Below are 26,711 nucleotides of genomic sequence, written 5' to 3' on the forward strand. Positions count from 1 at the left end.
CAATTGCCGAAGGCCGTCGGCAATGGCGTTAAGCGTCAGTATCAAAATTAGGCTTCAATTGACAAAGATTGTCGCCAATGGCGCTGAAAGTATTAATTATGTCCACACGCAGGGAAAGCATACAGTACAGGGACACACATGTTTAGCTCATATTCAACACTTATGTCACTCGGCACTCCATGGACACATGTAGTGGCAGCTCGCCTCCGCCTTATATGGCAGCGGAGATGGCACAACACGCACACACGCACGCACGCACACACGCACGCACGCACGCACACACGCACGCACGCATGTGCGGTTTTCTAGAAGTTTTCTTGAAGTTCTTGAAATAACTGAAATAAATAACTAATAACCGTTAATAGGCTTATCTACAAGTTTCTATAGAAGGCTTGCTGACTTCTATGGAAACCAAAATGACTGAAATCAGTTCATGTTGTAAGCTTGTAGATAAGCCTAAGCTTCTATAGAAGGCCCAAAACCAAAAAGACTGAAATCAGTGGTGGCGACTGAGAACTTGAGTTAACGTACCCAGTACCCAGGGCAGGATCATCCACTCCACCACGGTGGGCGGCGGGCCCTGCATGTGCAGGTTGGTGCGCGCGATGTGCTGCGACGCCAGCAGCAGCAGGAACAGGAAGGTGAGGTAGGACGCCGTGTGGCAGATGAACTTGATGAAGGGCTTCTTGATGAAATGGCCCAGCGCGCTCTTGGGAGCCAGCAAGTAGATCTGTAACATATATACCGAGAGAGAGAGAGAGAGAGAGAGAGAGAGAGAGAGAGAGAGAGAGAGAGAGAGAGAGACTGTTAAGACAAGTGTTGATTTTGTCGACTAATACCAAGACGAAAAATGTTCGTCGACTACCTTTTTTCACTGACGAAAACTAGATGGAAACTAAATGAAAACTAAGCTACGATGACTAAAACTGAGACTAAATATACGGACAATTTCGGCAGCAAATAAAAACTAGACTAAAATGTTAGCCTGGGGTCCACCTATGCTTTCTATGGCATAGGCAGCTCCCGGCAGGATCCGCCGGGAGAATCTAGACGCAGCTGCGCGACATGAGACTAATTAATTAGAGCGACAGAGAGAGAGAGGAGTGTGTGTGTGTGCGTGTGTGCGTCAATTTAACAAAGGTGCAGACGATCAGAAATCAGCAGAGTGTTGATCGACGGTGGCGCTACTCTATGCCGAATTGAAGTAGCCTGGCTACTGAATAGCCCTGAATCGCTAGCCACGCCCATTAAGAAAATATGTTCTGGCGATTCAGGTCTGGAGTCTCGTTAGTGTCGTTCGGAAATCTGATCACAGCAGCTGATTGGCCATCAGCCCCGTCACTCGACAGCGTCAGATAATAAACATGGCTGCCCCCACTGCGGTGACTCACGACCGTATCAATCTGGCTATTAAATCGGCATATGATAAATAGTTTCTTTACAGAAACGACAGGTTTTATAAACATTATCATCCGACATATTTTACCGCTTTTGTCCACATGCTAGTAGCGCTCGTTGGCTGTGGTTTGTTTGGTTAGCAAACGGGTTAGCCATAGCCTCATGATTGACAACAACGTCATCTGCTTTCCTACTATTCTGATTGGTTGGTATGAAGTTATGAACCAATCACCGAAGACTACCGCTTTGACAACGCCCATCCCATAAACTGCTGCCGTGGGGAGGGCTTTCAGTCTGAATAATGAAGTGAAACGAAATGAAAATTCAGACGGAGTGTCAGGCTAGAATTGAAGTGGATTGCTCATCTTATATTCAATAAATATATATTCCATCCATTCTTGAGTTGTCCTGACTGATCCAGTATAAGTAAGACATTTTAAGTCATTAGAGTTAGCATCGAAGTGTCCTTGAGCCAGACACTGAACCCCTAACCCCTAATTGCTCCTGATGTGCAGTTTGGTGTAGAGATGGGATTTATGGCTCTTTGAAAGGAGCCGGATCTCTGGGATCCGTTCCTTTCAAAGAGTCGTTCAAAAGACTGGCTCTTTTGAACGACGTTCCCGATGGGGGGGGTGTGTGGGGGGGAAGGGGGGCAAAAAAAAAAAAAACTGTCTGCCCAGTGTCCCCCCCAGTGCCTCCCCAGTACCTCCCCAATATCTGCCCAGGGCCTCCCTAGGGACTCCCCACTCCCCAGTGCCTCCCCAGTGTCTCCCCAGTGCCCCCCCCCAGTTGAAACCCCCCTGCCCCCCTCCTCCTCTAAAAAGGAACGGCTCCCTACTGTGAACCGGATCCCATCGTTCCTTTCAAAGAGCCGTTCAAAAGATCCGACTCGTTCACGAACGTCACATCTCTAGTTTGGTGCCTTTCATGGTTTCCTCCGCTGTCTGTGTGTGAATGGGTGAATGTAATGCCTGGCCCTGTATCTATGCTTTGTATAAAAGTGCTATATAAATGTACCATTTAAGTCTCTGAACTGAACCCCTAATTTCTCCCGATGTGCAAGTTGGTGCCTTGCATGGTTTTCCTCCACCATCGTTGTATGAATGTGCGTGCGTGCGTGCGTGCGTGCGTGCGTGAATGTAATGCACAATTTACGAAAAGTGCTTTGGATGAAAGCGCTATATAAATGCACCATTTAACCATTTCACCATTTACCAAAACCAGGTTCCATCTTTCCTTCAATCACTGTGGTGACTGGTCTCCCTGCAGTCACCACAGTAACTCAACCACGGCACTCACACAAGAGCTCAATTGTCCAGTGTGGCAATTGTCCATTTTCAGGCTTATATGTCTATCTTTTGTCTGTCTGTCTGTCTGTCTGTCTGTCTGTCTGTCTGTCTGTCTGTCTGTCTGTCTGTCTGTTCGTCGACTATACCTTTTTTCACTGACGAAAACTAAATGGAAACTAAAGCCATGATGACTAAAACTAAGACTAAATATATTGACAATTTAGTATAACAAATATAAACTAGACTAAAATGCTAGGAAGGGACTAATGGACAAGAGATACAGTGCAAGTCATTTTACACTTGGTTTGCATGATGAAAATAGCAGATCTACAAGCTCACACCGCATTGCAGCGCTGCAACACGTGTTGTGAGCTTGTAGATCGGCCATTTTCAGCAAGTGCAAAATTATACGACAGCATCAAGGCCCGCCCCAAATACATTTTAGTCGACTAAATCAACTGTGGATTCAGTCGACTAAAATCGCATGATATTTAGTCTACTAAAACTAGACTAAACACTAAAACCTTCCGTCCGCCTCTCTTACCAGGGAGAAGCAGGGGAACAGCAGTCCTATGATAAAGCAGGTGACCAGCTTGACGGCCCAGTGGCGTCTCCTCCACCCGGGGAAGCCATCGTACCACAGCGTGGCCAGGAGCTGCTGGCAGTTAGGCTGGGCCACAAACTAGAGAGAGAGAGAGAGAGAGAGAGAGAGAGAGAGAGAGAATCAGAATAATCAGAATCACTTTGTCGCATCACAGTTCGAGAGAAGGAAACAAGAAACGATGACATAGTCATATTTGCCAGGTGTATTGCGACCGCAGCCCGCATTTACTATGAAATCGTACATTGTTGTCCGTCAGTCAGTCAGTGTATCACTCAAAATCACTATACACCCCCATATATGATGCCCAGGTCTCGTGACATCACGTGACATCATCAGGGATAGAGATCCCTGATGTCATAGTAAATGCGACCTGCTGTTGCAATTAAGCCCATTATGGAGATCCTTGATGTCATCAATATTGGCCAGCAACTCTACATCTGACCTCAAATCCTTAGATCTCCATATATGGATAAATGTCAGAACTACAGATTCCATATGTTGATCCTTCCCCATCCATCCTTCCTCTTCGATGTCTCCCTTTTGACTGATACCTGTCCATTTAAACTCTAGACTGGCCTGCCCCAAAGTTATTAGTGCAGCCGCGCCCGGCAGCCGGCGAAAACTACGTTCTCAACAGGCCCGAAAGTTAAGGCCCGTCCCTACCTGGGCCCTCATCACTGTACACCCTGTACACTGCCCCCGCTGCCACCCTTAGATCTCCATACAGTATATGGAGCTGTCCTGTTCTGAAATTCCATATGTTAATCTGACCTCATCAAACCCTATACACTCAAGACACGCTCCATATATGGCCAGTACAGCATTCATACAGTATGTTGAACTGACCCCCCCCGACACCAAAGCGCCAGCGCTCGCCCCGCAGTCTGCCGTCACCCAGTGTATGTTACTGGTTGTTTGTGTTCCTTTTCGACGTTCTGTTCGTGGATCAATCACTATTTCGTTGTGGCATTCCTGCTGTCCATGCAGTTAGCTCAAACATTAGCAGCTGTTGACTTCCGCAGTGCGGGGCAGGGCTTAGGAGACAGCCAATCATGACTATAGGTCACTACTACGTGATTGGCTACACGAGTGGTGCAGACTCCCATTGGCATTTCAGACTATACCATTGGCTTATAGGGGGCAGTCAATGATGAGTATAGGTCACTAATAAAAACAGGCCTGTTGTATGCCAGACAAAAAGTGGGTTTGTTTTTGTCCAAAGATAGTAGTAGTAAGAGAGGGGGTGGGGGAGGGTTAGGAGATCGAGGCAAGAAAGAACATTTAGAAGCTCGTTCCACACAAGCGATAGAGAGACAGAGACGAGAGAGAGAGAGAGAAAGACAGAGAAGAGAGGATGGGGGTTCGGTGGGAGGGGTGGGGGGGTGGGGGGGGGGTGAAGGTACATATTATCATCACAGCTCATGTTTTGTACAATTATTGCATAAATGTAAACACAGAGAAAGGGCACAGAGCATGCATTGTTATGTCTAACCTATTGAGACCTGTACTGTACTGAGGTCGATTATGCAACAACTTCTGAAGCAGTACTTCAAGTCTGCTATTTTTGACTAGCCAAAGCTAAAAAAGGTAGAGATGGAGAGAGAGCTAAATAAAGAAACGACGACAGACGACACAAGTATAGTGGAAGAATAATGATATTCCGACAACCTTGTTTTATGGAAAACAAAGGCTCGATCTCAGAAAGAGAGAGAGAGAGGGAGGGAGGGAGGGCGAGGAAAACAGAACGAGAGAGACAGGCGGTCTAAAAATAGAAAAGTCGGGTCATTTAAGACTTCCAAGTGTATTGAAATGTCTGCCACCCCTCCCACATAGTGGGGGGTGGCAGAGAGAGAGAGAGAGAGACACAGTTTGGAGAGTTTGAACTGACAGTCAAGTCAGGTGAAGCATACAGATTTATTTTGTCCTTCTTTTTTGTGGCTTTTTTATGCCTTTTTTGACAGTATAGTGCGACAGTAAACGGGGAGAGAGATGTGACACGCAGCAAAGGTCGTCGGGATCGGGACTCGAACCCACGGCACGCTGTCAGCCTATAGGTGGGTGACCGGGCCGCTAGGCCGCGCAGATCGGCTATTTTCAAATGGCCGAAATGTATAGTGCTTTTATACCGCTTTATAGTCTTGATTTCGTCGACCAAAATGGTGACAAAAAATATTCGTCGACTACGTTTTTCACTGAGGAAAACGGAATAAAAACTAAGTAGCCATGATGACTAAAACTATGACTAAATATACTGTCAATTTCGTCAAATATAAACTAGACTAAAATGTTAGGGAGGAACTTAAACTAGACTAACACTAAAACATTCCAGGTGACTAAAATGTGACTACAACTAAATGAAAATGATTCAAAAGACTATGACTAAAACAAAAATCAAAGTGCGCCATCAAAAACAACCCCATAGCGCTGTACCGAGCGGACCTCCCTCTGTCCTGTGTGAGTCACAACAACAGCCCTCTGCTTATATCTTTATCCTTTCACATCATCTCTCTTTCACGCCTACCTATATACCGCTATCTCTCTATCTCCCACACCTCCTGTTTGTCTTAGGGGGAGAGAGAGAGAGAGGGTGGAGAGAGGAGAGAGACATTATGTCAAGTGCTGTCTTTCATGCATATCATTTTGTGTTGAAAGGGGTGTACGTGAATTTACATTATCCCTGTGTGTGTGTGTGTGTGTGTGTTACAGAAGTCTGTTTGGCGGTATACTGCAGTGGTGTTTCTGTTACAATATCCCGCACGCACGCACGCACGCACGCACGCACGCACGCACGCACGCACGCACGCATGCACGCACACACACACACACACACACACACACACACACGGTTATCATGTCTTATCCCATCCGCAATATAGCAAACGCTTATCAGAGAGAGTGAGAGAGATAGAGAGAGAGAGTGAGTGTGTGTGTGCGTGCGTGCGTGCGTGCGTGCGGGCTTCAGAAAACATTACTGTCTCAGCATTTAATTATAAAGACGATGAAACGATAAGGGAGGAAAAGGGAGATAAAGAGAATGCTAGAAGTCAACCCAAGGTGGACTCGCCGCTATACTCTACTTCCTGCTTCTTCACCATGGAAGACGCATTACTTCCTCCGCTCTTCCTCTCACATCTCTCCTCCCGTCCTCTACACCAGTGGATTTCAACCCTTTTCATATCAAGGACCATTATTTATTTGGCCTTTGAGCCACAGACCACCATGTGATGAGATTTAGCCTCTCATACCTAAAACCAAAGAATAATTTGTGGTCGTTGGATACGATTTTGTCCACAATTCTTTCCAAATTGATGTTGGTATAGCACAGGAGAGACAACAGATAAGAGGTCTTCTACATTCTCTAATTGTGTAGACTTCTTGTAAATTAAGTAATGCAGATGTTTTAATAATAATGTAACTCTTGAGAGCGTAAAATTAGGTTTAATTTTACACTCTCAAGAGTTAAAGATCTATAAGGGTCCATATGGTTACCAACTCTCCATCATTTAGCATGGGGACCACCTGGAACCCCCTCAAAGACCAGTGGTGGTCCCCGGACCACCGGTTGAAAAACCACTGCTTGTGAAAACACAAACATTGCGTAACACAAACATAGCCCATGGCCCATAGCACTTATCCTACCCCCTTAGATAGCACTTTTAGACTTAGATAGCATTTGAAACAGACTTATAGCATGTCATGTAGACAGCACAATAATTGCATTGTATGTAGTCATAGCACATCATAGTACATATGTATAGCATAGTATAGTATATATGTATAGTTTATATGTATAGTGTCATTATATAGATATGTTCTAGTTACGTTCTTAGCTTACACATGTTTCATGATAAATGCATTTTATATATGTGATGTATTCCCATGCTTTTGTTCTTGCCTAATGTAAGTCGCTCTGGATTAAGAGCGTCTGCTAAATGCCTAAATTGTAAATTGTAATTGAAGACGAAGGTGAGGACGCAAATTCTGATTGGCCCGAATGAGATGATGTATGATGATGTAGATGATATGAGCGCCCCTCACTTCACACGGGTGTGATTTCTTACTTGAGAGTGTAACTGTAGTAAAATGACCTGTAAGGGTTTCATTTTACGTTCTCCAAATGGATGACATGTGACTTGTCTCTCCCTCGCCCTCCACTTGCTGTCCCTTCATCCATGCTCTCCTCTGCCCCCTTCCCACTTCTCTCTCTCCATGTCTTGGGGTCTTGTTGCTAGGCAGCAATATGCTAATGAGGGGGCCCGATCTCTGTCTGTCTGTCTGTGTCTGTGTTCGCGTGGATTAAAGTTCTCAGTCGCCACGACTGATTTTAGTCATTTGGATTCCATAAAGAAGCCAGCACGTCTTCAATGGAAGCACGTTGCACAGCGAAAACAGCCGATTTACAAGCTCGTATAGATGAGCTGTTATTTTACGATTAGAGCATTTGCAGTGGTCAAACTAGCAATATGTTCAGAAGCTTCTTCCATAAAATGTCAATCGTTTTGGATATTTCAAAGCCTCAGTCTGTGATCTCTTCACTTGGTTTGGCAGTATGAAGAACAGCAGGAACAATCATTGCAAATAAATTGCATATTAGGACTTGGGGCCGAGTCATACTCCTATTTTACCGCTGTAGTGCCGAAATGATTTCGGCTCGTCAGAAAATTTCAGTAGCACCGAAGAGCCGACTTTAGGACGGTACCAGCCCCCCCGAACCTCAAATGACGTCAATTTGTAGGCTCTACAGAGCCGAACCGACTTTTATTCGGCTCTAAAATAGGAGTATGAATCGCGCCTAAGGAGAAATTTGATTTTGCTTTAAAGGGACACTTTGCCCTTTTTGTAACCAGATCTTATTTTAATGATGTTTGGGAGACAAGAAACACTTTCCTGGGGTTTTTATGTGGGTCATTTTAAATGCATGCATACAAGGTTTTACACAGATCGGTGCTGTTATAGGTAAAAACACGAATGGGCCAGTTATAGCGTCACCATGAGGCTAAGTTGAACATTTTCAAGTGGCATTTCTTCTGCGGCCTAGTGGGAATGTGCGTGAAAAATTCACGGTAATCACACAATGTGTTCATGATTGTGGCATTTTGTTGAAGTTTGGACAAAATCTGTAGGTGTACTGTCAAAAAGTGGCCTCCTGGTGGCGCTATAAAAGTGAAAACCGTGGGGCAGAGGTTCAGCTCTGGCAGGTGTGTGTCTGCAGAGTGTGGCTGCGATCAAGCCAACGGTGGCCGAGATTAGCTGTCCACACACACGCACGCACGCACGCAGGCACACACACACACACACACACACACACACACACACACACACATACACACACACACACAAAAAACATACTCTCTCCCCATGCCTTCGGCCTGGTGGAGACAATTATTGATCCAAGCTAAGCTTACCCATTCAATTACTAAATAGCTCATAGCACTGTCCGTTAGCCTAAGCCGCACGCTAACTCAGATCTAATTTGCCTTTAAGCTGCACTACGCAGGGCTACTTTTAAGCTAATTCAATTTCCAGGCCAATGTGCCCTAGATTGCTTAACAAGGAAATATGCTAACCGCTGCTACGCTATGTAGCGCCAGCTAATTCAATTTGGCTGTGCCCCGATCCGATGCGATCGAGCCTGGCCCACTATACAAAGCAATATGCTAACCTGGAGATACCCCGATGCTAACGCTAATTGAATCTGTGTGTGCTCACTGGCATGATTTATATGCTAATAAGCTACGGCTAGTGCTATGCGAGGCTATCGGTTTCGATTAAACGCCATTCCATCCTATCTCTGTACTTGCTATGGTCTTCTTTTTGTCCCTGGTTAGCTTACTCAGCTTACTATCTCTCTCTCTCTCTCTCTCTCCACATCTCTCTCTCGCCCTGTCTCTCCTCTTTGTCTAGGGAGACTGAACAAATCTACATTGTTAATTGTAAAAATGAATGTTTGACTGAACAGATTTCCCAGTAGACTATTTGCATGCAGTTTGTTGTTGACCGAGGAGTATGTGTGTGTGTGTGTGTTTGTGCGTGCGTGTGTATGTGTATGTGTGCGTGCGCGCTTGCGTGCATGCGTGCGTGTGTGTGTGTGTGTCCGTCTAATTGAGGACATGTGTTGGCAGATTAATTAAAACAATAATTCATTTGGAGCTGAATATGCAGATCAATATAGCCAATTACTCAACTACTTGCCATGGATTAGTGCTTGCGCACGCACGCACGCACGCACGCACGCACACACACACACACACACGCGCCATCCATTATTGAAGTCAAGTTAATGTATTTTTAATAACACTGCCAGGTATCAATAGCGCACACACACACACACACACACACACACACACACACACACACACACACACACACACACACACACACACACACACACACACACACACAGCATTTAGGAGGTCAGATTAGGGTTAAAGGTATAAAGAGAAGAGTTCATGTTAAAATAGTCTTGCGTAGCCAGACAACTATTCCACTTCCGTTCACGGAAACATATTTTAAAATATCTTTAGAGCTTATTTTGTTATGTCCATTTCTGCTAAGCAGCAAGCTATATATCCTTAGAGTATATTTATATTTATATTAGGATACATTTGCGCGACTGTAAAGACGAAACGGAAGTGGGGAGGAGGCTTCAAACACATCCGCTTTATATTTGACTCATGATTAGAGCTCTCGTTGCTCCAGACTGTATCACCGGAAGCATTTGAAAATTGCGAGAGGCAATAATGTTAAAACAACACATGCGGCCATGCATGTTGCAAGGAGTGTCATTGGTGTGGTCTGGCCTTTACACTACGATGATGACGGACGGACGTACGTGCTTGCATGCGTCCATCATGTTTCGCGTGCGTCTTGGCATGCGTGCCTGGCCCGCCTGCGTGGATGCAGGGTCTCTGGTTTCACGTTTCGGGCCAAGAACCTTCATCAGAGAGCCATATGCTCTGTTTGGCCAAAACGCGTAAGGTGTTAAGTTTATTGGTGTGTGTTCGTTTTACTTTTAACCCATTTTGGAACACATCTGTGTCGCCGTAGCTTTTAAAGGGGAATACCATTAATTTTACTTTAACATTATACTATGTCATTAATATACCTGAGAGCTGTTGTGTGGAAATAATAAAAAAGTCCCCCCATTCTGTTTTCCCTAGTACTGGAGGTCCACAATGTTAATGATTTCTTTTTAATACTCACTTTCCCTCCTCTGTACGTGTCCAAACCATCTCAGTCTGGCCTCTCTGGCTTTATCTCCAAAACATCTGACATGCGCCGTCCCTCTGATGTACTCGTTCCTGATCCTATCCATCCGTGTTACTCCCAGAGAGAACCTCAACATTTCAGTCTCTGCTACCTCCAGCTCTGCATCCTTGTCTTTTCCTCAGTTTGACTGTCTCTAGTCTAAACCATACAACACAGCCGGTCTCACCACCGTCTTGTACACCTTCCCTTTCATTCTTGCTGATACTTTCCTATCACACAATCACACCTGACACTTTTCTCCACCCCTTCCAACCTGCTTGCAATCGTTTCTTCACCCACTCTCTCAAAATCTGCTATTTTTTGGGCAAACGTCCCACCCGGAACAGGGACGCTGTAAGCATACCCCATTACAGTGAAGTGATGTACTTAACCTATTTAGGCCTGACCTCGACATTTAAAAAAAATCTTCTAAATCCTCCAGTTTTCTGAAATAAATATTTTCACGGTTTTTCAAAAATAGCAGACCTACAAGCTCGTAGCTTGTATGAGCTTGTAGATCTGCTATTTTTCAATAGCTAAAGCATAACATAATGCTAACACCAAAAGGGGTTCCCGCCCAAAATGGGTTAAGCCCTGTGGCATACACAGAAGATAGGTAATCTTCTGTCATTCTATCATCTGTCTTCCCCCCCCTCTCCGTCTACAGTATCTCTATCTGTCATCCTCTTCATCCTCACTGTGTTTGATCACAATCCTTGCCTACAGAGCTGTCTCCCTCCGTTCTCTCTCTCTCTCTCTCTCTCTCTCTCTCTCTCTCTCTCTCTGACCTTCTTCGCACCAAAAAAACTGATGAAAGGAAAGAAAACCAGGAATAGGATTAGAAAATCAATTTGACTTCCTCGTTGTGACTCACGGATTGTTCTCTTCTCTCTCTCTCTCTCTCTCTCTCTCTCTCTCTCTCTCTCTCTCTCTCTCTCTCTCTCTCTCTCTCTCTCTCTCTCTCTCTCTCTCTCTCTCTCTCTCTCTCTCTCTCTCTCTCTCTCTCTCTCTCTCTCTCCCTGCATGCACACACGCACGCACACACCAACTCACGCACGCACGCACGCACGCACGCACGCACGCACGCACGCACATTATTGTTGCGACCACATGAGAGGTGGAGAGGTGGTGGAGTTAGTTGCTTTAGCAGACAGTTTGAGGGTCCAATGGATTTAAGAGGTTCAATATTCTCAAAACAACACACAGACAAAGGGTGTTCAACAGCACTGATTTATGAAAAAAAGAAGAAACGATATGTATAATACAATGATATTAACACAGTAAATACTATATGTGATATACTATTAATACTACCAATATAATGTCATTATATCAGTAGGAATGCTACCAAACGCACTAGGGGCTCCATCTTGCGCCACCCGTATCCCTTACAGCATTTGTTTCACCTGACAAATATGACTATGTAATATTTCTTGTTTTTGATACATGCTATGCTCACTTAAACAACAGCATCCATACTGTAGATAGTGGGGAACATTGGCCGAGATTTGGTGAGAGATTTGGTGTGGATGGAGGAAAAGAAATGACCAAAGCAGAGCCATGCAGCCAACACAGGTCCAGTTTATGAAGTCCAGAGGAGTTTAAGTGGTTCATGGATTTATCAGTCACCTGCTCATGGCGGTCTATCTATTAACTACAAGCTGCTTAGATGTTTGGGATCAATAAGACCTGTGTCCCTGTGTGAATTCAGAGTGCCCTACATTTATCAGCTTCTAAACAGCATTCCCCATCCATCTCCCCAAGTAATTATTTAATATAATGAAATGAATAATGTATGACTTTATTTTGTTGGAATATAAGTAAAACAGACACACATCAAGTGTTTGTTTTTCTCCAGATGGGATGTCGCTAGAGATGCACCGATGTAGCCTATTTACCACATATCGTTATATATATCCATCCGTTATCGGTCAATATCGATATCGGCATTATGACATTAACCGATGGCAGTAGCCGATATTTATCGGTTATTGATAAGCATACATTTTGCATTGGCTATGTTGGTGTGATTGTGATGGTTGCTGAACATATATTTCTTGTATTGAAGATGTATTTGTTTCTCTGGCACAAAAGGGGGAAATAAAAACAACAAAAACGAAATAAACATCTGTCAGTATCAGTATCGGCTATCGGCTAAATAGTTATCTTAAACCTCGGTATCGGCCAAGAATTTCCATATTGGTGCATCCCTAGATGTTGCGTATACTGACAAACACAATTGAGGGAAAATAGCTTGCACTCTTAAACTCATCAACTGCGGGAGTGTCTGTAGAACAGTCTGCAGCCACTGGCAGCATTTTACTATGACGATGTCAACACCTTAACACTTTAATTGCCCAGGGTTATTTAATCCATTACATTATAGCGCCCATTCGATTTATAAACACGGACCCCTTTTCCGGACGGACTTCCGGTCCGTGTTGATGTGTGTGTAGCAGCTAACAATAGCCACACCACTCTAGAGTCGATCGACAACAATGGGAGACAAGAATAAATCTATCGCGACTAGCGACTGGACCGAGTTATGAACGTTTTAAGATTTTCGTTTTCATCAGCTAAACAGGGGAGGGAGTTTTTCGATGACGTCTCACTCTTGCGCTTCACCGAGGATTACCCAACAGGCGCTCCCAGGCTGTGGAGCCATGCGATCCGTTCTCATATCAATAAACTTCGTCTTTTGGACAAGACTTCGTCCTGAGCGTCGGGCGTTACTAATAGAAAGGACAAAGAACTTCGTCCTGGGCGATGGGAGTGTGTGTTACCACCATGTTCATTTTACTATGACGATGTCAACACCTTAATGTGTGTTACCACCATGTTAATTTTACTATGACGATGTCAACACCTTAATGTGTGTTACCACCATGTTCCCATGTGTTTTAAGGTAAACCACACCAATGCAACTCATTGAGTTGCAATGAGTTGCATTGGTGTGGTTTACCTTCTGACTTTCTCCGTTCATCGTCAATGGCAAAACTTGAGACGTGCGGGGACAAAATTTAAGGGGCTTAAAAATCACACCTCTGTGAAGTGAGTGGTGCAACTTCCAGACGTCCATTGACCTTATGCAGCCTGCATCCCTCTTGCCAGCAAGGTGCTAACTAGGTGCAACTTCCCATTGACAGCCCATTCATTCAAGGGGTACTAACGACAGAGTCTTCCGGGTAGTACCCCTCGAGCGTTGGTTGGCTCCTATCATAGTAACCCCTCGCGCTGGTACCTCTACGTCACGTCCTATGTCACGATACATTCATAAATGTAACCGGGGCCTGCAGTACCACTTTTGACCAGGAGGGACGGCGGCTTCAACGTTGCCCAGCCATTCTGCAGGCTTGGTGTTACCACTGATACTGACGAAGGCTCTGTTCCTGCATTCTGGTCAAACAGAGTCCTGCAGGGTGCTGCTGTTGTGCATGTTGGCAAACACTCTGCTACCCCAGTGGGTCCCAAAGTGTCCTTGAGTGGTTTCCATATGGCTCTGTACGAGTGTGCAACTCTGAGAGTGTACAAATGGAACCAAATGGACCCTTATGGGTCCATTTGTGCATGACGGTTCTAACAAGCAACTCAGTCAAACTCTCTCAGAGTTATAGGCGTCCTTGAAATTAAAAAAGTTTGCGAACCATGCACTGCACACTAAATGGAACATCGGTAACAGCTGTGAAGGAAGTAGGGAGGCGGCCCGGACAAAAACAAAGTCTGGGGTGTTGACAGGACTGACCTTTAGACATAGCAGTTCAAGTAATCAGGTATTCTAGGCAGGAGTGTACGTTTTAAATATAAAACAAACAGAGACAGGAGTGTTGCTGTCAGAGTGACCGTGTTTTCTCAAGGGCACGCTGGCTCCACGTATCTCTCTCTCTCTCTGTCTCTCTATCTCTCTCTACCTCTCTCTGTCTCTCTCTCTCTCTCTCTCTCTCTCTCTCTCTCTCTCTATCGCAAAACATTGATTTAACTTTTATTATTCAACAACAGTTCTGTTCTCTGCTGAACCACCTTTCTCGGCCTACCCCCTCACCCATCTCTCTCTCTCTCTCTCTCTCTCTCGCTCACACACACTACAGGTTTCTGAAGATCAGCTCTCTACAGTAGACCCCTGCGGCAACTGCTGTGTGTGTGTGTGAGTTTCGCGGCCCCGTGTGTGTCCTGAGCATGACGTTAAACTGCTCCGTTGTAACTACCATCGTTAATGTAGTGGGTGCAGATTTAAGATGCATTTGCAACCTCTGTGGACTGTGTGCTTCAACACCATCGCAAGCTTGCATAAAACAAGGCACTGCTCACCTTCCCATGAGCAGCTACTGGGAAGAGAGGCGTTGGACCTGGCCTTCTAGCGGTGTCCATCCGCTGTCAGAACAACAGTGGGTGGATTTTGGGCCCATGGGTTTAGCCACGCTACCGGGAACGATATGACACCGGCCGGCAATGCAGGAGTGGACTGGGAAATTGTTTCCTCTGGTGGTCCAGCCTGAGACTGGTTGTTGGTGGCCAGTGTAGGATGCATGCCTACACTACTTGTGCCCATGGAATGCTGGGTGACATGACATTCTTATTGTATCGAGACATATTCCTTGATTTTGTGGATGTAACTTTGCTGCACCTGAACTATTTATGTCCTTGTATGCAATTTCCTCTGTATGGACATAAATAAATTGTTAAAATGTGTGTGTGTGTGTGTGTGTGTGTGTGTGTGCGTGCGTGCATGCGTGCGTGCGTGTGGTGTTCGCAACAGTCAAGCAAGAGCGGATATTATCTTCTGTGTGCATGACGGTTCTAACAAGCAACTCAATCAAACTCCAATATATAATTATTGTCAGCAGCTTCATTAACTGCTGGCATTTAAGCCGGCAATTACTGGTTTGGGCCTTTTTTTATGACAACGGGCTGAAAATGAAGGAAAGTATCTCGGGGTCCTGTTCGCGAGTGAGGGGAGGACGGAGAAGGAGATCAGCCGGGGAATCGGAGCGGCAGAGGCGGTATTGCAGTCAATGAGAGGTCAGTATGTCTGTCTCACACGCACACGCACACGCACACACACACACACACACACACACACACACACACACACACACACACACACACACACACACACTCTGTGATCCGTACAGATGGAGAGACATCTGGCCACAGGAGCAAAAGGGAAGTGACTTCAGGCTCCCAGGGTGCCATGACAACTACAGATGTTGACAAACAAATAGACACTGCATCGGATGCCAACTGTGCGTGCGTGCGTGCGTGCACGTGCGTGTGTGTGTGTGTGTGTGAGTGTGTGACAGACAGACAGACACACGCATACAGGTTCAAACATTTGAACTGGTGCACTGCAGCATAGGAGTGCAATAGGGAATGTGTGTGTGTGTGTGTGTGTGTGTGTGCGCGCGCGTGCGTGCGCGCGAGCGTGCGTGCGCACGAGCGAGCATTTCTGCTGCAGCCAATTACAATTCCCTGTGAGGAGCTAAGGGTGTTGTGGAGTGCAGCTCAGGCTACAGACTGCAGATTAGTTAACTGGAGTCACAATACAACTGGCTGCAGATTCATGTTTGTCTGAGAACAAAATGATTACAGTCCATTTATAATGTTGTCTGTCACATGTCTTCATTCAGAACAGAACAGAACAGAACAGAACAGAACAGAGCAGAGCAGAACAGAGCAGAGCAGAGCAGAGCAGAGCAGAACAGAGCAGAGCAGAGCAGAACAGAACAGAACAGAACAGAACAGAGCAGAACAGAACAGAACAGAGCAGAGCAGAACAGAGCAGAGCAGAACAGAACAGAACAGAACAGAGCAGAACAGAGCAGAGCAGAACAGAACAGAGCAGAACAGAACAGAACAGAACAGAACAGAACAGAGCAGAACAGAACAGAACAGAGCAGAACAGAGCAGAGCAGAACAGAACAGAACAGAACAGAACAGAGCAGAGCAGAGCAGAACAGAGCAGAACAGAGCAGAACAGAACAGAGCAGAACAGAGCAGAGCAGAGCAGAGCAGAGCAGAACAGAACTGAGCAGAGCAGAGCAGAGCAGAACAGAACAGAATAGAGCAGAACAGAACAGTGACAGCCTGATTGGCGACGGTCGGGCTGCAGCACAATGTGTGATGATGGTGATGATGACATGACCTTTGTTTTCTGTCTGCTGCTCGACGAAAAGCAGAACGACACACAGAATGGTATCGCAGACTGCTACTGTTTTATTGACGTGACATCATGATCCAAGCGGGGAGGCTGTCACCCCCGCGGCCCGGTTGTGTGTTGAAAGGTGATCAGCGAACGCTGATCATCAGCGCGGCGCGGTGAATCGATCATTGTGGAAGAGGCAGAAGTGGGTGAAAGATTGAAAATGAAACGACATGCTCTGTTTTGTGTGCATACTGTTTAGTTCTTATGCAGTGTATAGTCGCTGGAATCCAGGCTAAACTATTTATGTCCTTATGCAATTTCCTCTGTGTGGCGTGTGTGTGTGTGTGTGTGTGTGTGTGTGTGTGTGTGTGTGTGTGTGTGTGTGTGTACAGTGTGTGTATGTGCGCACGCATGCGTGTATGGAAGCATTTGATAGTCAATTTAAGGCAGCCACCTTTTTCAGCATACTCATCATGCATGGCAGCGTGCACGTACTGTACGCGCGCGCACACACACACACACACACACACACACACACACACACACACACACACACACACACACACACACACACACACACACACACACACACACACACACACACACACACACACACACACACACACACACACACACACACACACACACACACACACACACACACACACAATCGACCGGTCGTCGACCCTCGCCACGAGGGGCCTGACACATCATCCGAGGCAGCTGGTTCTTGCCAGCCAGTGGGATTATAATACACAGGCTACTCCAAACACATCAGGCACGATTACATCGTTGGCGGTTTGAACATGGAAGGCACGTTGTCGCGGGGACAAGTAAAAGCCCTTTGTGGTAGTCCTTGTTGATTTTCCTCACTGAGTGTAGCGGCAAAACAGCTTTTTGGCACAGAGAAAGGAGTCCCACCATATGGAAACATAAGACCCCCAAAATGAGATGCACGCGCGCGCGCACGCACGCACGCACGCACGCACGCACGCACGCACGCACACAGACACACACCACCTTGCATTACTCTACTTGTGAGGACAGCAACATTTTAGGACAGCTATATCTTGTGAATTCCGTCTTAATCCGTTTTCCCAAACCGCATTAAGCCTGAAGCCGGAACAAGAGCTGATCCATAAGCCTCACAACGTGGCGCGATGTGGCGCGTCGTGAGCTTGCAGATCTGTGCTCCGGTGCGTGACGCTGGCATGCAACAAACGCGATTTCACTACATTAACCTATTCGGGACGGGAATACCTTTTGGTGTTTTAAGCATTAGTCTATGTTATACTTTAGCTATTGAGAAAATAGCAGATCTACAAGCTCTGAGTGCCGTGCTACGAGCTTGTAGATCTGCTATTTTTGAAATATCTTGAAAAAGTGGCGCAAATCTTTGAATATATATTCTTTCCGAGCAAAGTTTTTTAACTAAAATATTTGCTTGTGGGTGGGGGGGGGGTTTACTCTATAATTCCAACCCCTAAAACCTATAACCTCTAAAGGCTCCATTTTCGTCACCGCTAAACCCCTTATCCCTAAACTTCTTTGACTTTTTTACTATTTTGCTAAACATTTTTGAATAGTTAAAATGGCCAGTCTACAAACTCACAACGTGTCAATGTAGATTGGCTAGTTGAACTATTCAAAAATGTTTTTCCAAATAGTAAAAAAAGGCAAAGAAGATAAGGGGTTTAGCGGTGACGAAAATGGAGCCCTAAATGTCTCCCATGGAACTATGTTTTTGTGCTGCTGCTGCTGGCGTAGTGATACTGGACACATAGTAAAATAGTTCCATGTGACAGAGGGGTCAGAGTCCAATGAAAGTTGAAGACCCCTGTTGAGGGTGTGTCTATCTGCGGAGGCACCGCTCAAAAACCACACCATAATGTGAATATGTATATATATATATGTATATATATATTATATACACATACACACACATACACATTGGTGTTACACTAAAAAATGCGGCTTCCCATCATGCACCTTACAACCATACAACAGTGCCACTTAAGGTCAGACATGCATGGAGACCGTACTCAGACACACGGACATACATACATACATACATACATACATACATACATACATACATACATACATACATACATACATACATACATACATACATACATACATACATACATACATACATACATACATACATACATACATACATACATACATACATACATACATACATACATACAGACACACACATAGCATAGCATAGGAGACGGTGTGCTTTTAGGTTTTATGACCTCAATTACACCCAAACAACCTGAGCTTTGCAGATACGACACACATTCAGTGGATTTTCTGTGGTCTGTGAAGACTTTTGAGCTGCAATGATAACAGGCAAAACAGTGAAACATCTGCTGGTAAATCCCATTGTCATATATGGGATTTGCTGGCTCTTACATCACACTCCACAGGGAAATCAGAGCACTTGTTTGAGCCAGAAAACCCCAGACCACAGAAAATCTGCTGGATGTTAAAAGTTCAGGTTTTTTGGGTGCAATTGGGATTGTGATTGAGGGTCACAATCCCTTTAATCCTACAAGAGTGGGAAAGTCGTACGATTAGTCACACACGTTACCTCAGTGGAATTTGTTCTCCGCATTTGACCCATATCTTGGAGCCGAGCGGTGAGCCACAGAATGCGCCGCACTCAGGAATCATTAGTTGATTTGACCCCCAATCCAACCCATTGATATGCTGAGTGCCAAGCAGGGAGGCATTGGGTCCCATTTTTACAGTCTTTGGTAATGACCCGGCCGGGGATTGAACCCCGACCTCCCAGTTTCAGGGCGGACACTCTAACCACAAGGCCACTGTCTGGTGGTCAGAGTGTTTCCAGTGGTAAATCCATCCTTACCTCCTTCTGGTGGTACTTGATGGCCAGTTTGAGCTTGGCCAGGTCGTGACACTGCCGGGGGTCCAGCTCCTCGCTCTGGTCCGCCGTGTCGCGGTGGTTCAGGATGGTCTCCAGCTCTCTGGAGCTCCGCGCCTGGTCTAGCAGGTCCTTGGCGAACAGCTTGCACTGCTGGGAGAGCTCCTCGTACTCCTGCCGGAACTCGTTCTCCACCTGCAATGCGTGGGGGAACCATGAAAGTGTTGTTTTTTTGACAGCAACATTTTTTTTTCTTTAGTTTTAGGTATAGGTCACAGTCTCTTTGAATGGGTTTTCGTTTAGTTTTAGTCACATTTCAGTCACCTGGATTGTTTTAGTGTTAGTCTAGTGTCGACTAAATGGCATAAGATTTCGGTCGACTAAATCAGTCGACCTGTATCAAATACAGTTGATTTAGTCGACTAAAATGTGTTTTGGCGGGCCTTGATAACGTCACAAAGTCATAAAGTCATAAAGTTCACAGCGCGTCACAGTGTGACATTTATTTGAAAGCTTTAGTTACCAATGACTTTGTACATGCAGATTATTATTACAAAACATACATTAACCACTTCAGCCCTACATAGATATATATATAGAAGTGAACTTAGTTTGACCCACCACGTTTGGAGATGTGGCTTATAGAGTTGAGTTGAGATAACAGGCTCTAACATTACACCTATAGCTACATGTTTAAGCATTTATTTCATATTTACATGTCGATTTCAGCCCTGACATATATTTCAGACATGCTCTAGTATGTGAAGAGTGTGCCTGTTAAAAAACTAAACCAAAAAAACAACAAACAAACAACAGTTTTTCTCCTCTCCTGTGCAGTTAGTCTTGCCGCCATGACTGTCTCTGTATCAACAAGAGTCACATTTAGCAGACGCTCTTAATCCAGAGTGAGTTACAGCAAGCACGAACAACACATGGTAATTAATACATCAGATGCATGGAGTACACATCAGCAGAATATCCATACGTTGAAACTTTAAACACTATATCAATAATGATCTGGCATCTGTCTAATTACATTTTTAGCCTTTGAATACTGTATACGCCCGCAAGTTTGCATGCATTTCAGCCCAGAGAGACGCGCACGTCGATCTAATATTACTTAAAAATAACGAGACAGCAGAATTCCATTTCATTAGACCTCTGAATGATAGATGAACAAACATCACACGACGAAGACACGCGGCAGAGCAACTTGTGCGATGATGTGTGAGTCCATTTGTCTTGCCTAATAATGCACACACGGGCGTAGTGACATTTTGGTTCTTCAGCTCAGAAACAGTTGCATTCACACTGTCCCATGGCGGAGGTTTCATCGTTTAATAACATGATGAACAATGCTGGTGTCACAGAGAGTTTCACCGCCAAGTATTCAATTTTCCTCATTTGTCTTATCGACCATCACACTCACTTTTCATTTCCCGCTGGTTTAGGTCTTTGGTTCACAGCGCGTCACTTTGTGTCGTGCTGCGAGGTTGTACATCTGCTATTTTTGTTAAATTGATTCACCCATTTTGAAGATGTTGAATAATTTTGATAATCTTCTGTACCCATTTACTGACAACATTGATTCAATCTGTATCCATCACCCATTATTTTGAAGGCCCCAAACTTCACTCCAAAATTAACCGGAAGCAAATTCGCCTAAGGCTAATGTGGCTATACCGTTTTTTTACAAGTCATCAGAAGCGTTAATATTGTAACCGCGAGGTAGCAACTATTTAGTCATGAGCTCCTAACATCAACATTCTGTTCACACAACTCAATCTGAGCCTCAATCCCGAGAAGAATGGGTTTTAATGGCGGTGGACGAGATGGAATCATTTAATTGACGGACCACAGTGGATATCAGAGAGACCGTTCTGAATTAATAAAAACCTATGAGATAACACAAATCCTCTCTTCTGGGGGGTCCCTGGTAAAACCTTTTCAGTTGTGGGTCCACGGCCAAATGGGACTCTTTTTGATACAGAGACAGTCATGGCGGCAATACTAACTGTTCAGGAGAGGAGAAAAACTGATTTATTTTTTTAATCCAAAATGTGTTAATAGCACAGGCAGACTCTTCACATATTAGAGCATGTCTGAAATAAATGCTGAAATGTAATATGAAATAAATGCCACAGAAGTGTACCTTTCAAGTCTGTTTTCTCAACTCCCTGTTTTCGGCAAGACATTACTCTATAAGCCATATCTCTCAAACCGGTGGGTCAAACTGAACAACCAATATGTCAATTTGAAGCTATGATTCCCTGCTTTCATTATGACATGAAAAAAATGAAATGGTCACAAATACATATATAGTATTTTAGGGAATCCTTCACATAGTGTGAGAACCACTGGTTTAGGTCCAGAATTATTCCCCATACGATGGATTTGTCGGAAAATATACTTTTCGGGACTACTTTTCTAAATGAGGTTGATTCTTCACCGCGCATAAAAGGCATCATTCTGTATGAATTTTTTTTTTTTAACCATCATTCCCCCGGCATGTAAAGACCTTTTGCGCAGATGATTGCCGGTTGGAGGAGAAAGATTATATCTTCCATTTTATTCAAAGTGCAGGCACTGCGCCACCGTTTCCCTTTAACCTGGTCCTATTCTCGCAATTTTGGCATGGCATTATTATAGGCAATCATTTCCACTTCATTTCATTTATTTTCTGAAAATAGCAGATCGGTCGGCTATTTTCAAAATATAAAATGGGGCATAAAGTGGTTTAATTAGCCATTCAAACCAGGAAAGCACCTGTGTCATTTTAGATTTACGAAATGATTACACTTTAGATGTACAAAATGATGTACAATATTTCACAGCATATGTTACTTTGTCACACAAAGCTGTGAGAACTATACTGATCATTGAAGGCATAATTATGTAAATTCGGCCTCAGGTCTTAAAATGTGCTTTAAAAACAGCCCAAGAGGATTCAATTCAAAGCCGTTTGCATTTCAATGTCTTGTATTGTTGACAAAACTTTTGACAGTACCCCCTCCAATAATCTTTTATTCTGTGCTTTTGACAGCAATGTGACACTACAAATACCACTTGTATTTGTAGCAGAGGCAGATGAGACACGTACTTTCCCCCAAAACTACACAACAACAGGATGAGCTTGGTGAAGATGAATGGCTTTCTTCAACTTGAAATGCCACAGAATTACATTAGACTAGACGTATATGCTGCACACCACTAAATGTTTGATGTACAGCTGAGACATTTACACAGACAACTGCAATGCATCACTGCTTCTGCTGTTGGAATAGCAGTGCTAGTATTAGTACTAATAATACTAATAGTTGTAGTAACCGTTGGAGTTGTTCTGATACCACCAGTATCCTCAAAGCTGCCTAAAATACTGGTATACTTGGCAGGTGTGCCAGTTCCATACCATGATATTTATCACGTGATGATGTATTATAATAAAACAGTGGTTTTAAACCAAGGCCCATTATTTACTCCACTTGGCATTTGACCCACGGAATGAGTCACTGAATAAGACTTTGTCCACAATTCCATGATGCTGAGTACCACAGACGAAAAACAGTCTAAGTCCAAATTGACCCCTCCACGAAAAGGCCTCGTTGTCCTGACCCCTTATCTATCATTTATACATTATGGATAAATAGTGTGGACTTAGACTGTTCGTCTGTGGCATTCATGATGTGGCACAATAGGAGAGCTACATGCAGAGAGCTATAGCTCCGGCCTCAGCCGATCTGCAAGCCCACAACGCGTCGCGGATGCAACGCGGTGTAGGCTTGTAGATCAAAGCTGAGTTCCCTGCGCGTCTAGGATAAAAGCAGGGAAGAAAATAAATAAATAAATAGCATGGGTCTGTGCGTCCTAGGAACCGATAGGCAGAAACTAAATTGATTTTATTTGTGTGGGTTACCCACTGGTACCCGGTAACCCAGCATGCTGTTATCGTCGGTTCCTACTTGGAACCGAGTTTCGGTACCCATCCCTAGTAGTTGTAGTAGTAGTAGTAGTAGTTTCCTACCTTGCTGAGTTCCTTGAGTTCCCAGCCCAGTCTAAAAGCAGTGAGGATCGGGTCTTCACTGGACAGCGCGATGAGCGAAGGCGACGCCAGAGCCTTGTAGATGTTGAGTCGGGACCGCGAGTGGCGCAGACTGTCCACCTGTGAGACAGACAAACAACGGCCTTACTCACTGGAGGAAGACAATCTAATTCAGCACTGAAAAATGGTGTCCTAATATGCGATTTGGGAAACTGTGTTGAAAGGAGCCCCATCACACTATAGTGCTGTTTCTTTTAAAAACACGATAAACTAAAAGGATGATGATTTTAGTATTATTGATCCCTACATACTGCCAACCAGGTGAAGAAATCACAGCTTGAGGCTGTGTAACATTTGCTTTTATGAAATATCCCATCAGACCATTAGGGTTTTATATGGGAGATGCTTCTGCACATATTGATAGTTTGACCATTTCCGATGCTCAAATGTTAATAATAAGAGAAATTAGCCCATCTACAAGCTCTCAATGTGCCTGCGAGCTTGTACATCGGCTACTTTCGCTGCGCAACACGCTTCCATAGAAGACATGGAAGCATATGACTGAAATCAGTCGTGGCGACTGAGAACAAGTGCACCATTTACCATTTAGTATAAATTAGCCTTTAATCTGGACCGTATAGGTGGAAAAGATGCACTAATTTTACAATATTGACAGACCAGGTTGTACTGGTTTTGAATTTTGAATTACAGACTTTTACTTGTAACAGAGTATGTTTTGACACTACTACTTAAGTTAAAAATGTGTGTACTTGTTCCACGCATTGAGTAAAACTCTTACCTCTGAGCTGGACACACACTCCACGCAGTCGCACCTGATCTGGTGTGGTCTGGGAATGGTCACCTGTGCAACACAACAACAACAACACAAGCTTGAGAAACACATTTCAACCAGGTTTATCAGCCCAGGCTTATATTTGCAGCGGGGTTCCATTTGTTCTTCTTGGGGATGGGAGTGGAGGATGGTGGTGGTCCATGGCTCTGCTTTTCATACCCACACCCTGATCATTAGTTTTTGTATATTAATTAAAAGAATGTGGGGATATGTTTTATCCCTGCTTGGACTGAATTAAATATGCATTTCCTTTTGGGAAATGAGAAACGGTCTGATATCTCTGTTTCACATCTGCCTGATATCTCTGTTTCACTGCATGTTTGATATACTGTACAATAACATCACAGTTCAACACATGAATAGGAAATGTAGGCCTACATTAGCAACATGAAATTTGCTAAACGTTTTCGATATTTGTTTTTTGCAGAAATAGCCCATCTACAGGCATGGGCGTCATTTGGGTATGGCAGGATATGGCAGCTGTCATACCTTGTCTCCAGGGGGAAAATAAAATGTACTTTGAAAAAAGAAATCCATGAATGCCTCTTTGTCTATATCTGTGTTGATTATTCTGTTATTAAATTACAGTAAAATAGCTACAAATGCAAATTTGAACAAAATCATCGTTTTGACAAGGTATTATTATTATATTGCCTACAAGATGTATTTCCCCTATCTCAACAAATGGTATATTCCAGGGGCGAGCATTAGCAGGCACGCAATTTCAAGATACTGTCAGGCAGAGAGAGTGCGATGTCAGTAGTGCTGCTGTCAGTAGGCTAAAACCAAACATTAAAAGGACCTACATCCCATGCCCGAACCACCTAAGCTGGCTCCTTTCCAGGCGAAGGAGCAGCGGCTCTACTCAGAGTCTCTCCCGTGTGACTGAACTACTCACCCTATCTCTAAGGGAGATGCCAGCCACCCGTCGGAGAAAACTCATTTCGGCCACTTGTGTGACACCTTCATGACCTACATCACTTTTTTGGGAAAAGGACTGCGACTGCACCCCAGCAGCAGCAGCAGAAGACTGTGACAGTGAGTCAGTGACGAGTTGGCCTCAGAAACCCAGACGTTTTTATTTAGTGACGATTTGGTTCATTGAGCGGCGGCACTCGGTGCCGCGCAACAAGCTTGTAGATCTGCTATTTTTCAACAGCTAACGTATAACTTTAAATGGGTTTCCCGTCCTGAATGGGTTAAAGTGGCACAAAGTTCTTTGTAGATATAAACTATAACAGAAATTTCTCTAAAAGAGAAAACCAGCACTCACAGAACTCATGTTTTAAGGCACTCTTGTTGTGAGACAACGCTGATGAAGGCTTGAACGCCGAAAGCGTTCGTTGCTGCTGCTCTGCAGCATACCATGTCAACAATTAAATAAATTAAGAGTGCCTTAAAACATGAGTTCTGTGAGTGCTGGTTTTCTCTTTTAGAGAAACAGGACCACGCACCCGGTAAGAATGCTCAAGAAGTTTGAGACTGTTTGGAGTTGTGCGGGTTATACCTTGATAGATATAAACTATATACTATAAACTATATACGATACTAAAATAAACGTAGCACAGTGCGGTGACTGCGGTGACATGATGATGTGTGTAATTAAGGTCACCTTGCGCTGGACGAGCAGTTTGATGATCTCATAGTTGTTGGTGTGAGCAGCGAGCATGATGGGAGTTATGTCTGGCGTGAACTCTGAGAACTGGCTGTCCATCATCAGAGACGGAACCTGGGGGGGGAGAGAGAGAGAGAGAGAGAGAGAGATTATTATAATTTTAATAAAAAAATACCTTTATTAAAACTCTTTTTTTTGCTGCTTAGCATAAGTGTAGTTAAACCTGTGCCACCGCCTGCGTCCACTTTAAGGTCACATTCCCACCTAATACTTCGGTAGACTCGATGCATATGGGCGGTGAAATTGGGATTCTTGCATATTTAATTTGCTGCGGTTTGCCTTCACACTTAACCTGACTCCGCCAGATGGGGCAGCAGCTAGAGGCGGGATAGCTGCTGCTGATTGGCCAGGCCGTTTTGTGGCCGGGCATCAAGTCTGCCTGAGAGTTCCCAGATGGGAGCAGGAGGGGGGAACCCAGTGTACTCTCTGCTGCCCCATCTGGCGGAGTCAGGTTACTTCACACTGTCATCCGCAGCAATTGGAAACGCAGCAGGGGGGACCTTTATCAATGTGTTCCATTCATAAACTAGCCTACACAGTGAAATCTATGGTGATAAAATTATACTCATA

At 44.5% G+C, this 26,711-nt stretch overlaps 1 protein-coding gene across 1 annotated transcript in view; it reads right to left on the reverse strand.

The window, feature by feature from the left end:
- Positions 1–26,711, reverse strand: part of trpc5a (transient receptor potential cation channel, subfamily C, member 5a) — a 136,669-nt gene that overhangs the window by 27,508 nt on the left and 82,450 nt on the right. Inside the window, exons 6-11 of the mRNA XM_079491324.1 lie at positions 26,079–26,195; positions 24,413–24,475; positions 23,596–23,733; positions 19,560–19,769; positions 3,232–3,369; positions 532–730 (exon numbers count right to left, since the gene is read on the reverse strand). Of these exons, the coding sequence (XP_079347450.1) occupies positions 532–730; positions 3,232–3,369; positions 19,560–19,769; positions 23,596–23,733; positions 24,413–24,475; positions 26,079–26,195 (865 nt within the window). The remainder of the gene's footprint in view (positions 1–531; positions 731–3,231; positions 3,370–19,559; positions 19,770–23,595; positions 23,734–24,412; positions 24,476–26,078; positions 26,196–26,711) is intronic.

This window comes from Electrona antarctica (genome assembly GCF_951216825.1).
Source record: "Electrona antarctica genome assembly, chromosome: 21".
NCBI classification, from domain to species: Eukaryota; Metazoa; Chordata; class Actinopteri; order Myctophiformes; family Myctophidae; genus Electrona; species Electrona antarctica.